The sequence below is a fragment of the Canis lupus genome, chromosome 3, assembly GCF_011100685.1.
Source record: "Canis lupus familiaris isolate Mischka breed German Shepherd chromosome 3, alternate assembly UU_Cfam_GSD_1.0, whole genome shotgun sequence".
Classification (NCBI taxonomy): domain Eukaryota; kingdom Metazoa; phylum Chordata; class Mammalia; order Carnivora; family Canidae; genus Canis; species Canis lupus.
In genome coordinates this window covers 59,279,187-59,291,329 of record NC_049224.1, presented here as the reverse complement: position 1 = coordinate 59,291,329, position 12,143 = coordinate 59,279,187, and the positions used below count along the sequence as shown (strand labels likewise).

The following is a 12,143-nucleotide window of genomic DNA, read 5'->3' as shown; positions in this document are numbered from 1 at the left end:
GCTCAGGTAGTAATCTCAGGGTCCTAGGATAGAGCCCTCAGTGGGCTCCCTGCTGGTGGGGGAGAAGTGTGCTTTTCCCTCTGCCCCTCCTCCCTGTTCTTGCACTCTCTCAAATAAATAAATAAAATCTTAAAAAAAAAAGGGTCTTTGTAGATATAATTAGTTAATATGAGGCCATACTGGATTAGGATGGGCCCTAAATCCAATGACAGGTATCCTTACCTGAAGACCATGTGAAGACACAGAGAAACACGCAGGGAACATGGTCATGTGACAACACGGGGGCAGGGATTGAACTGATTCAAGGACTGTCAAGGATTGCCAAAAGTCGCCTGAAACTGGAAGAGGCAAGGAAAGAGACTGTCTTTGATATGTTAAAAGGGGGGCGGGGAGGCTTCTAATACCTTGATTTCTGATTTCCAGCCTTTTAAATAGAGAATGAATTTCTATTGCTTTGAGCCACTCAATTTGTGGCAATTACAGTCTCCCTAAGAAAATAATACACCGTTAAAAATTGTTTTGGTCCTATTATAAATGACACTCCTTATTTTATTATTACTATTTTTGAGAGGTAGTTAGGTTGAGTTTTTATTTTTAAAATTCTAGTGTAAAAAATAAAATAAAATAAAATAAAATTCCAGTGTAAGTAATATACAGTGTTATATTAGTTTCAGATGTACAATATAGCAATTCAACAATTCTGTACATTTCGCTGTACTCATCACAGTTAGTGTACTCTCAGTCCCCTTCATGTAATTCACCCATCCTGCCACCCACGGCCCCTCTGGCACCTATTAGTTTGTTGTCTATAGTTAAGAGGCTGAGGGATTTTTGTTTGTTTGTTTATCTCCTTTTTCCTTTGTTCATTTGTTTTGTTTCTTAAATTCCACATAGGAGAGAAATCTTATGGTATTTGTCTTATTCTGACTGACATTTCATTTAACATTAAACCTTCTAGGTTCACCCATCTTGTTGCAAATGACAAGATTTCATTCTTTTTTTTTTTTTAATGTCCCTGTCCTATTCCATTGAATATATATACCACATCTTCTTTATCCATTCACCTATGGATGGACTCAATAACACCTTTTATTTATTTATTTATTTATTTATTTATTTATTTATTTATTTATTTATTATTTATGTATGTATGTATTTATTTTAAAAATAGTTTATCTTTTTAAAAATTTTATTCATGAGAGACACACAGAGAGGGAGTCAGAGACACAGGCAGAGGGAGAAGCAGGCTCCATGCAGGGAGCCCGATGTGGGACTCCATCCGGTGTCTCCAGGATCACACCCCGGGCTGAAGGCGGCACTAAACCTCTGAGCCACCTGGGCTGCCCAATGACACCTTTTAGAAAATATATTTTCTCTTCTTGCTGAGTAGAAACACCACTGACTTTCTTTCTTTCCTTTTTTTTTTTTTTAATTTTATTTATTTATTCATGAGAGACACAGAGAGAGAGGCAGAGACATAGCCAGAGGGAGAAGCAGGCTCCCTGAGGGGAGCCCAATGCGGAATTTGATCCCAGGATCCGGGGATCACTTGATCCAGAAGGAAACGCTCAACCACTGAGCTACCCAGGTGCCCTACGCTGCTGACTTTCATGTATTGATTTTGTTTTTAGAAACCGTACTAAACTCTACTACTAACAGTGATGATTTACCTTTAGATTCTTTCAAATCTACGATGTTTTAAAAAACTATCACTGGGGGCAGCCTGGGTGGCTCAGCTATTTAGCGCTGCCTTTAGCCCTGGGCCTGATCCTGGGAACCCCGGATCAAGTCCTGTGTCAGGATCCCTGCGTGGAGCCTACTTCTCCCTCTGTCTGTGTCCCTCTCTCTCTCTCTCTCTCTCTCTGTGTCTCTCATGAATAAATAAATACAATCTTAAAAAAAATATCACTGGAATAGAACAGTAATAGTTGTGATCATTTAAGAAACATGTCCAGCCTGGGTGGCTCAGCGGTTGAGCGTTGATCATGCACATGCCTTCGGCTCAGGGGTCCTGGAATTGAGTCCCACATCGGGCTTCTTGCAGGGAGCCTGCTTCTCCCTCTGCCTGTGTCTCAGCCTCTCTCTCTGTCTCTCATGAATAAATAAATAAAATCTTAAAAAAAAAGAAACATGTCCACAATTCATTTGCTCCTTCTCTTGTCATAGTTCTGCTCCCCGCTGAGTTATAGGCAGAGACCACACTGGGGGAGTTGCCTCACAAGGTCATCTTTCTTTGTACAAATAAGAAGATGAGGAGAAATAATCTCCAGAGCACTGACTCCCTATTACTGCTTGGGATGAGTATTCAGATGGGATTTTAATATTATAACGAAGTCGAGGTAACTGTAGGGCACTTCTGGAACTTTCTGATTCATCTGAGCAGCTGTCTTCCTCAAATGTGTCTTCTTCTGTCCCAGCAGTCTGTTAGCTTGTTTCTAAAGGGTAAGATTGACAGCTAGGCAGAAGCTTCTACTAGAAGTTTCCTGAGTTTGGGGGGCAGGCTGGTGACAGAACTTGATTACCCTCCCCAGAGTGTGGACAGACTTGCTGCTAACCAGCAGAATACTGTAGAAGTGATGGTGTAGCACCTTGAACAGTGAACATCTTTGAGCTGTAAAAGGACCACAGCTTTCATCTCTGCTTCTCTGTCTTAGAGCACACAGTACATCTGGCCTCTAGGTGCCATCGGAGGCCACAGACAAGAGTGAGGACACAGTGCCCAGCTGAGCCCATTTAGTCCCTCCTGGTCTTGGTCTCCAGGAGGAGCTACTCAGAGAGGCTCCTACTTGTCTATTATCTTCCCAGGCCACACATGACATATGCTTTAGGAAGGGCACCCTTCCAGGGGCAGGGCCACTTTGGAAGCCTGTTTCCTGCTGCTGCAGATGTGGGGCTCATCAGGTCCTCTGGAGGCTGAACAACCACTGGATTTAGCACACCCTGCTTGGAATTTCTTTGCCAATAAAATTTCCTCAAAATCCCTAGATGTTTTGTTTATTTTCAGCCAGTTCCAATGTACATGTAATTACAGCACATTACAGAAATCTTGTCAAGACTAGTTTTTTGTTAACTGATCCCCATGCTCTGTCCTTCCCCTACTATCTCACTGATGCCCATGTGGAACAAGTGGCTTTGATAAGAGGGTGACAGTAGTAATCTGGTCTTTGCTGCTTGAATGGCACCTGCTATCTGGGGAAGAACCTTTAAAGAGCATACTTGAGGGACACCTGGGTGGCTCAGCGGTTGAGCGTCTGCCTTTGGCTCAGGTCATAGTCCTTGGGTCCTGGGATCGAGTCCTGCATCAGGCTCCCCACAGGGAGCCTGCTTCTCCCTCTGTCTATGTCTCTGCCTCTCTCTGTGTATCTCTCATTAATAAATAAAGTCTTAAAAAAATAACATGCTTGAGAGAGACCTTGGGGTCTCAGGCTTGTCTCATCTCTAAGATGGCTTCTTCTCGAGCCATCTCTCTTTTTTAAAATTTAAAATTAAAAAAATTAAAATTTAATTTGTATATATAAATTCTTTCCCTAATATACACACATCTATCTCAGGACTCTCAGATCAAGAGTCACATGCTCCACCCACTGAGCCAGCCATGGCCATCTATAGCCATTTCTCACAACAGTTTCAGTTTGGGTTGCAGAAACTCTTGCCATTTTCAACCCCAAATGACCAGTAGTGATGGCCTCTCACATCTCCTTCAAAGAAGCTATTGTAGAAAGCATAGTTGACAACCTCCAGCTGCTACTTCTTTGGCTCTGCTGTAATGGTCATGCCAAGGCCATGGCCATCTGCCCTCAGGCTACATTCAGAACTAAATTTACCGTGCTCATCACCCCATCTGTCCCACTGATGAACCAAGTAGAAATCAGCCTAGGGCATGATTCTAAGGACAAGTTTCCCATAATGTTCTCCACCCCCAAATCCTCTTTTGGTCCTGTAGGAACTGGTGGGCCATTGCCTGCTCCCTGCCCTCCAGCCCAACCTTGCTCCTTGCTGGGCTATCCCCAGAGAATTGTGCCAAATGGTCCTCAGGTCCATGAAGGGTAAGCTGCTGGTTTCTTCATGTTCCTCGTGCCTCGGTCAGGAGTGGGGGCCGGCCTTTCCCCTGGCCATTGCTATACCACTTGTCGTCCTCATTCTTGTCTAAAGCGGCATTCCTTTAGCGTACGTGCTGCTCATCACCCTCTGTTCCCCTCCCACCACCCTTGGAAGATTGTCATCTTCCAACCCTCCTTCCACATCGGATCACCCTCATTCCTTGTACACTTTGGCACTCAGCTCCTGGCTTTCCTTTCCACCCCATGTCCTGCCATCATCTTGGATGAGTTCCATGGCCATCCCGTACTGGGGGCCCCAGGTCCCTGGCCTCCCCACAGCTGATGAGCTCCTCGATGTCCCTTGGCCGCTTGTTCCCAAGGGTGACTTAGGGCTTGTTATTGCCCCAATACAATAATTGTATTGTATTGCTCAGTACTTGCTCAGCCCTCCTCCTTCCTGACCATGCCCCAACCTTCTAGGTGACATTTGCACTATAGTCACCAGCACCTTTGCTTTTTAACCTCACTGACCCCTCAATGTGCTTTAACAGCTAGTTTCTCTTGTAGCTCTCCTCCTTTTCATTTCCCCACCTATCCCTTCCGATATCTGTGGATATCTGTGACGATATCCTCCTCAAAACTCTTGTTTCCGCCTTCTTTCCTTTTCCCCTCACTTTACCCCTCTGTCAAAAACACAGCTCTTAATCAGTTGCGTGCTGCTAGGGACCGCCACCAACAAGGGTGCAGGAAAGCCCAGGGCTTGGGGGAGTCTAGTTGCAGCTGCTACAGGTGGTAAAGAAATGTTCTTTGAAGATGCAAAGAATATGGGTGAGTTTTGGGAATAAGAGATTGGAGGATTTTTGTGAATCATGGAGTTTGAAAGAAGGAGGAATGGGCATGTAAACATGACAAAGGAACTGCAGAGCATTATGGGCATCAGAAAAGGGTTGGACAAAGGAACTGCAGAGCATTATGGGCATCAAAATAGAATTGACTAGGTGAAGCTCTCACCTATCTTGGGCAGCACTGAAGGAAGCCCTGGATGGATTTATTTATCTGGTCACAGTGCTAACCAGGTAACCATGTTTATCTCTTGCCTGGAAGAGGGAAGATTTCAGGACCAGGGACTTGAATTTGGGCTCTTTCACCTTGGAGTTGTTTGAGGGCAGAAGAAAGTGAACAGCTACAAATGAATGAGTGAGAAAGATAATTGTTTGCAGATGAAAGCCCCGAGCAAGTGGGAGGGATGTGAAAACAAGTGAGCCTCTAGGACTAGAGAGAAGGAAGGACAACCCTTGCATCAAACCGAGGGAGAGGAAGAAAGGGTCAAAGTACGAGCATCAGTCACCTTAGTGTGGCTCATATGACCATTACAATCCCCAAATCTCGGGGGCTTAAAACAACTAAGTTCTTCCTTGTTCATGCTATATGTTCATCATAAGTTGGCAGGGCAACTACACGTATCAAAGGAACATAGGCTGATGACTAACCACTACTTTTTTAAAGATTTTATTCATTTATGAGAGAGAGAGAGAGAGAGAGATGAGAGAGAGAGAGAGAGAGAGAGAGAGAGAGAGAGAGAGAGAGATATCCAGGCAGAAGGAGAAGCAGGCTCCATGCAAGGAGCCCAATGTGGGACTCGACCCCGGGACTCCAGGATCATGCCCTGAGCTGAAGGCAGGCACCAAACTGCTGAGCCACCCAGGGATCCCCCAACCACCATTTTGAATGCTGCTGGTCCTTGTGCCACAGAGGAGACAACTCTGGAGGGTCTCTTGTTGGGAGATTCTGGCTTGGATACAACATGTGCTACTTTCCCTCACAAGATACTGGCTAGAAATAGTCTCATTCTCCCTCTCTGCAGCCCCCTGCCCCTGCCCTCCACTCACCACAAGGGGTCTAGAAGTTCAATCCTACTAATGGCCCCTAAGCATTCTGCTCCAGATGAGCTTTAGTTCTGGAAGTCACGCAGAACACCCATGCAGGAAATAAACTCAGGCCAGTCTCTGCCCAAGATCACACAGAAAGCAGTAGCAGGATGGCTGGGAGCCAAATCTCCTGTTTCCCAGTTCCCCTCTTCCATGGCAGCCAGGACTCTAAGGTTTTATCTTCAGTAAGGTTAAGAACTCCTTGGAGTGTCCTCCCTTCATTGAAGTAATTTTTTTTTTTAAAGTAACTTTCCACTTTATTTTTTAAATAAGCTCTACACCCAATGTAGGGCTTAAACTCATGATCCTGAGATCCAGAGTAGCACGCTCTACCGACTGAGCCAGCCAGGCGCCCCCGGAGTCATCTTTGTTAGTGCTTGTCCCCAAGTGCTGATTGTATCCTTGGTTATTGTCAGTCCTGGCATATCTACTGGAATTAAACTTGCTTTCTTCCCCGGGGTCATGTTGGCTGATGAAACATCTAGATGCACAAGCCTCTGTAGGACTGACTACTCTGTTTTCCCAGCCTGATTCTTACCCAGGGTAAGGCGTGAGACCAGCAGATTGTGAACATTCTGCATACTTTGCCTCCATTTCTTATCAGAACTTCTGTTACATAGTATCTTGCCTATCTCCTCTCAGAGGCCTTTCCAGGCCTCTATGCTCCCACAAGCCCCATGTTTCTTTAATAGCACACTGGAAACATCTGAACAAAGATAGGATCCAGCTTAAGGAGGCTATGCAAGGGAGAGAACCTGGCCAAGGACCCCAGCAAGCCTTTCTGTATAGCTGCGACCAGAACTCTGAAGGACAGCCAAGAAAGGGACAGAGAGCCTGGAGCTCATAAAAGATACAGATATAGAAGAAAAAACTCTGACAACCCTGGTCATACTCAATGATGTGACTGTACAATCCTGTAAGACTGCCTCTCAGAAACATCCTCTGCTTAGAAAACTCAGATTTGATTGTTCCAATTGAAGTCTATCCAGGATAGACCAGGAGCTGGGAACCTTGGAGTTGGTTGCTTACAAGGATAAGGAACTAATTTAGGACGAAAGTTCTCAAACCTCTAAGGATTATCTACTTCACAATTTATAGGACAATAAACAGTGAACACCATGCAGCTACTAGAAAAAACACAGACCTAGAAGTTTATATAGGGTAAGACTGTCAAACCATATAGATGAAAACACACAAAGGACATTCACAGGTTATACAGTCTGCTACCATCTATGTAAAAACAAAAAAGAACTCAAATTTCCAACCCAAGGTTGGAGAGTTACATATGTATATGCTCAAACATGCATATTTGCAAGGGTATACAATGTACTGGTAAATGGTTGTTTTCCTAGAAGACAACTGGGAAGATGGGGACAGCAACAGGTCACTTTTTTAGCTTTTGAATTTTGTGCCATTCGTATTACTCATTTTAGTTTTTATTTTTTTAAGATTTTATTTATTTATTCACGAGAAACACACACAGAGAGAGGCAGAAACATAGAGAGAAGCAGGCTCCATGCAGGGAACCCGATGTGGGACTTGATCCTGTGACTCCAGGATTACACCCTGGGCCGAAGGCACATGCTTGACTGCTGAACCACCCAGGTATCCCCATATTACTCATTTTAAAAATTAACTAGCCAAACGCAATGTGGTATCCTAAAATAGAAAAACAGGCATTACTGGAAAACTGGTGAAATCAGAAGTCTGTAGTTTACCTAGTATTGCACCAATGTTATTTTCCTAGTCTTAGCAAATTACAAGTTTAAATTTTGGTGGCTGTTGTTTCCTGGTTCCTAATTTCATCCTACCCACTTATGATGAAGACCCATACAATTTGGAACTTCTGGCATTTTCTCAGTTCCTTGAGCCTGGATGTCTGTTCTTCTCTTCAGTTTCTCAGCAGTACATCTTTCAAAGCCAAGTTCCCCAGTTATCTGCTCTGAAGTGCTTCTTAACTCTTCCAGAGACAGGACATGTAGCTTGGGACACATGGTTTCCTACTGTTTTACACTTACTGATTGGGCTTCCTAGGAAGCAGACTTCAAGATGAAAATTACATTAAAAACATTTAACAGTCAGTGCAGGTTGTTTATTAGGGCTTAGGCGCCATGGGAGGCCTGTTAGACTAGGCAGAGAAGCAGCCCTAGAAACAGCCTCAGCAGACCCCACAGGCAGCTCACACAGAGATGCCCTTCAAAGTCTTCCCAGCTTGTAGCAAGAGGCAAAGAGCCCTTAGACCCCTAGTCTATTAGTCCTTGGATATGGGCCACCCAGGAAAGGGGGCATGACCTCAGCTAAGGCTACTCTTAAGCAGAGGCGCTTCTGGAGGGCTGACCAGCTACACACCATCTGTCAGCAACACTTCTAGCAGCTGGGGAGTAAGCGCATCATATCTGAAGGTGCTGGGAGTGGTGTGGTCCACACCCCCCCTTACCATAGCATTCCCTAATGTGAGGGCTAATGTTCCAGTTTTTTAGGTTAGGTGACTGGAAGTACTATGGCCTGTCTGAAGGCAATGGCCCAGACCACAGGATTTCAAGAGGTTCCTTCCTACACTAAAAACTGAGTCTGCCCTTTTTCGATCAACATGTAGATACTAGCATGCAGAAATAAATCTTCCCCGTGACCAGAGGCTGAGAGCGTCAAAAACTAGAAGAAATTCATCCTCCATTTGGTAATGATGACAATCAATGAGAAAGATTTTGAGAGAAATAAAATTTTAGTCAATAACTTTTTAGGTCCTTTGTCTTTTCAAGCAAATGAATACTTTTATTAACATGGTCTTTTTTTTTTTCTTTTTTTTTTTTTTAATTACACATGGTAGGGTTTTGACCTCAAATGCTTTGTCAGGTCTGCTACTCAAATGAACTTATAGCAGGACGACCTATCAACCTCAAAAATACCTAGTCCCTGTCCAGTTTAGGGTCCAATGCAGACAGTCCTCCTTTCTTTTCCCAGCCAGCCCCTCAAGAGCCTTTGCAAATATCTCTTCCATTGTGAATCCCCTGAAATGATCAGAATATCACATCAACTTGTACAAAAACCAAGATCTTGTCTATTCTAGGTTCCATATCAAATAAAACTGAGTTGGGTTGTCCAAATAAACTGACCAGACAGGTTACATCAGATAGTACGCCACATAAAATTTAAATTTTGAACAAAATACATCTTTTCTCCTTTGGTCTCACACAGAAATTAAAGTCCGGAAAATACAGACACTACTATCATCCTCCACACCTCCTTTCGACTCCTCAGTCCTAGCCAGGTCAACCCCATTCACATTCCCAGTTGAAGTCTGGTCCCTTCTTCTTCAGCTTCTTGAGCAGTTGCTGCACGAAGCAATCTTCCAGAAGTAAGCAGCTCCTTCAGCACCTCCAGAGCTGGAAGACTCCAACTCTTGAGTCTCATGTGACACAGACTCAAAGATCCAGGGAGCTATATCAAGTCACACAAGAAAGCACAAAGCACCTCAAAACCTAGAAATCACCAAAGCCCAAGAACAAACATCACTGCTGCAAGAGCTTACAATCTCGGCCCTAATTCTCATGTGAGATCATCTTCCAAATAAAAGTTACTTTTCCAAACAAAAACATTTAACAGTCAAAACTTATTTTGAGGTCACCAACCACAGACCATAGCAAAAAACGTAGTGTAAGTGAGGACAGAGTGTGGGGTGGGGTGGGGGGGGGGGTGGGGGAAGAGAGAGAGAAAACAAAAGGCTCTCTGGTTTCAGCTTCTCAAGGATGTCAGCCAATCTCCCATCAGTTGACCAGAATCCGTTGGCTGTAAACCTAAAGTACAGTTCGGGAGTAGAGGGGAGAAAGCCGTCATTCAAGAGGTTAATTCCGAAAAAGAAAACCAAACGAATCAAAACCCCTCACCAATTCAAACACGCAGGACGCCCCCCGACCCGCTCCGATCTTCCGGCAAACCCCAAAACGGCCCAATAACCGCTCCCCTCGGCTGGTCCTCTCTCTCCTCGCCGTGGCTCGGCGGCCCCGGCGTGACTCTGCCTCCCTCAAGGCCTGCACAGGTGGCTCTGCAGGGCACCGCGGCTCCCGGGTGCAAGCGGACACACTCCGGCCGCCCTGCTCACACGCAGGGTACAACCGGAGCGCGCCGCGGCCTCTGCTCCCCCCGCGCCGGCCTCCCTTCCGCCTTACCGCCCTCCTCCTTCAGGACGACTCGCTTCTCTCTATCCGCCGCACCAGCTCCACCAGCATCTCTGCCATCTTCGCGATCTCCTTGGCCTTCTCGTCCGCCTTCTCGCCCCTCTTGGCCGCTCTGCCGTCCACCGCGTCGCCGGGATTCTGCAGGTGATTCAGGGCGCTCTCCTCCGAGGCCTCCACCTGCGTTTTTATCTGGATGAGCATATTGTCCATCTCCCACAGCTTGCTCCTGTTGCGCATGTAGGCTCGGCCGTGCTCCCGGGTGAGGGCGGCGATGTCCTCCCGCATCTCGTTGATGACCGGCAGCAGGAACTGCTCGAAATCCTCCTCGGGCTCCAGCACTTCCACCTCCTCCGGCTCCGCCAGCTCGACGATGTCCAAGGGCCGCATCCTCTCTGCCTCTCCGGAACCGCGCTTACCGACGTCTGCTGCGGAGAGAAAATGGAGACTCGCTAGGCTTACCGACAGAGTTCCAGAAAATCCTTTAAAACTTTTACCCTTTTTAAACTTTTTTCGCTTCACAGGAGCCGCGGAAACGAACGACTTACGAGGAGAGGAGCCGCGAACAAAATGGAGTCCCAGCCGTCAACCAGCGCCCTGCGCGTTGCGGCCCCTTTCGCGACACGGCCGTGCCTCTTTACGGTCACGCCGCTCGTGGAACGAGGCGCGGGCGCGCGCACGCCGACGGAGGATGGGCGGGGCAACCCCGCCCCGCGGCCGGGAGCGCGCACGTACTGGCGCGCACTGTGCTTGACTTGCGCTTGCCGCTTTCCCCTAGGTCGCGCCCCTGCGCCGCCCTCCTTTTGGGGTGAGCCCTTCTGGGCGCGCCCTCCTCTTGGAGGGCTTCTGGAGCACTCAGTTATATATTTTTTAAGGCTTAACCGCGCCCTTCCTGCAATAAACAAAGATAGAAAGGCTGTGGCATCCCCAGACTAACTCCCATAGCCCCTTGTGTTTTAGTAGGGCGGCCAAACCCCTCTTAGCTGTCAGGAAAGTGCATTTTTCCGTCATCTTCGGCTTACAGTCGGAAATGCCTGCGTGTGTTTTCACCAGGCGGGACCCCCCTCGCTCCAGGGTACCAGGCCCCTACTGGTACCTTCATCCCGAGGCTCCGCCAGACCCAAAGCTCAGGGGGATGTGAGGAGGGTTTTCTTGGCTAGCCTTTGCAGGTGTCACCACCGGTCCAGGGTCCTCTGGGGGTCTGTGTCCCTGAAGCCCTGGGCGCAGCTTGGCACGTGCTAGTAAACTCGCTTTAAGGGGCGCCTGGGTGGCTCAGTGGTTGAGCATCTGCCCTCATCTGGGTGGTGGTCGGGGGGGTCATGGGGTCAAGTCCAGCATTGAGCTCGTCCAAGGGAGCCTGCTTCTCCCTCTGCTTATGTCTCTGCCTCTTTCTCCGTGTCTCTCATGAATAAATAAACAAAATCTTTTTTTAAAAACCATACTAAACAATTTTGAGAAATGATAATTTTCTAGCCTGTGGATGGGGTCATAAAACAGGAGTTAAAACTTGAGGAATCCAGCTTGCACAAGTGCGGAGCCTTTGGCTTTTGTTTTGCACAAATCTTAGTTGTGACTATGGTAAGAGTTAAGGGGGAAAAGAAACAATAGTCATGAAAATGCTTTGTAAATACCAAATATATACACATGTAAGGTCCTTATATTTTAGATATTTGTCAGATTCCTTATCTTTTGTTGCTTTACTAGAAATCCAACTTTTGGGCTTCCTCAGTATATCAGAGGCAGCTAGCTCATCAGTTTTTTTTTTTTAAAGATTTTATTTATTTATTCGAGAGAGAGAGAGAGAGAGAGAGAGAGAGAGGCATAGGCAAAGACATGAGGGAGAAGCAGGCTCCATGCAGGGAGCCTGATGTAGAACTCCGTCCCTGGACCGCAGGATCACCACCTGAGCTGAAGGCAGATGCTCAACCGCTGAGCCACCCAAGCATCCCTCATAAGTGTTTTTGTATGCATAAAAATATATAGCTCCAACAACAACAAGGGAT

The 12,143-nt window shown here is 46.4% G+C and overlaps 1 protein-coding gene across 2 annotated transcripts; it reads right to left on the bottom strand.

Moving 5' to 3' along the window:
* Positions 1-8,708: 8,708 nt before the first annotated feature.
* On the bottom strand, positions 8,709-10,815 carry MRFAP1 (Morf4 family associated protein 1). Of its 2 annotated transcripts, none has more exons than XM_038533073.1 (3): positions 10,689-10,815; positions 10,135-10,565; positions 8,709-9,762 (listed from the first exon to the last, which is right to left on the bottom strand). In XM_038533073.1, exon 2 carries the CDS (start codon positions 10,528-10,530, stop codon positions 10,147-10,149), a length of 384 nt encoding a protein of 127 aa, XP_038389001.1. In that variant the 5' UTR covers positions 10,531-10,565; positions 10,689-10,815; the 3' UTR covers positions 8,709-9,762; positions 10,135-10,146. The 2 variants fall into 2 exon arrangements, with proteins under 2 accessions (XP_038389001.1, XP_038389000.1); XM_038533072.1 differs by having other exon boundaries at positions 10,135-10,568; positions 10,689-10,812.
* Between the last annotated feature and the right edge of the window lie 1,328 nt (positions 10,816-12,143).

Bases quoted from the DNA above. Each gene is read 5' to 3' on its own strand.
- MRFAP1 (XM_038533073.1), bottom strand. From the start codon at position 10,530: ATGCGGCCCTTGGACATCGTCGAGCTGGCGGAGCCGGAGGAGGTGGAA.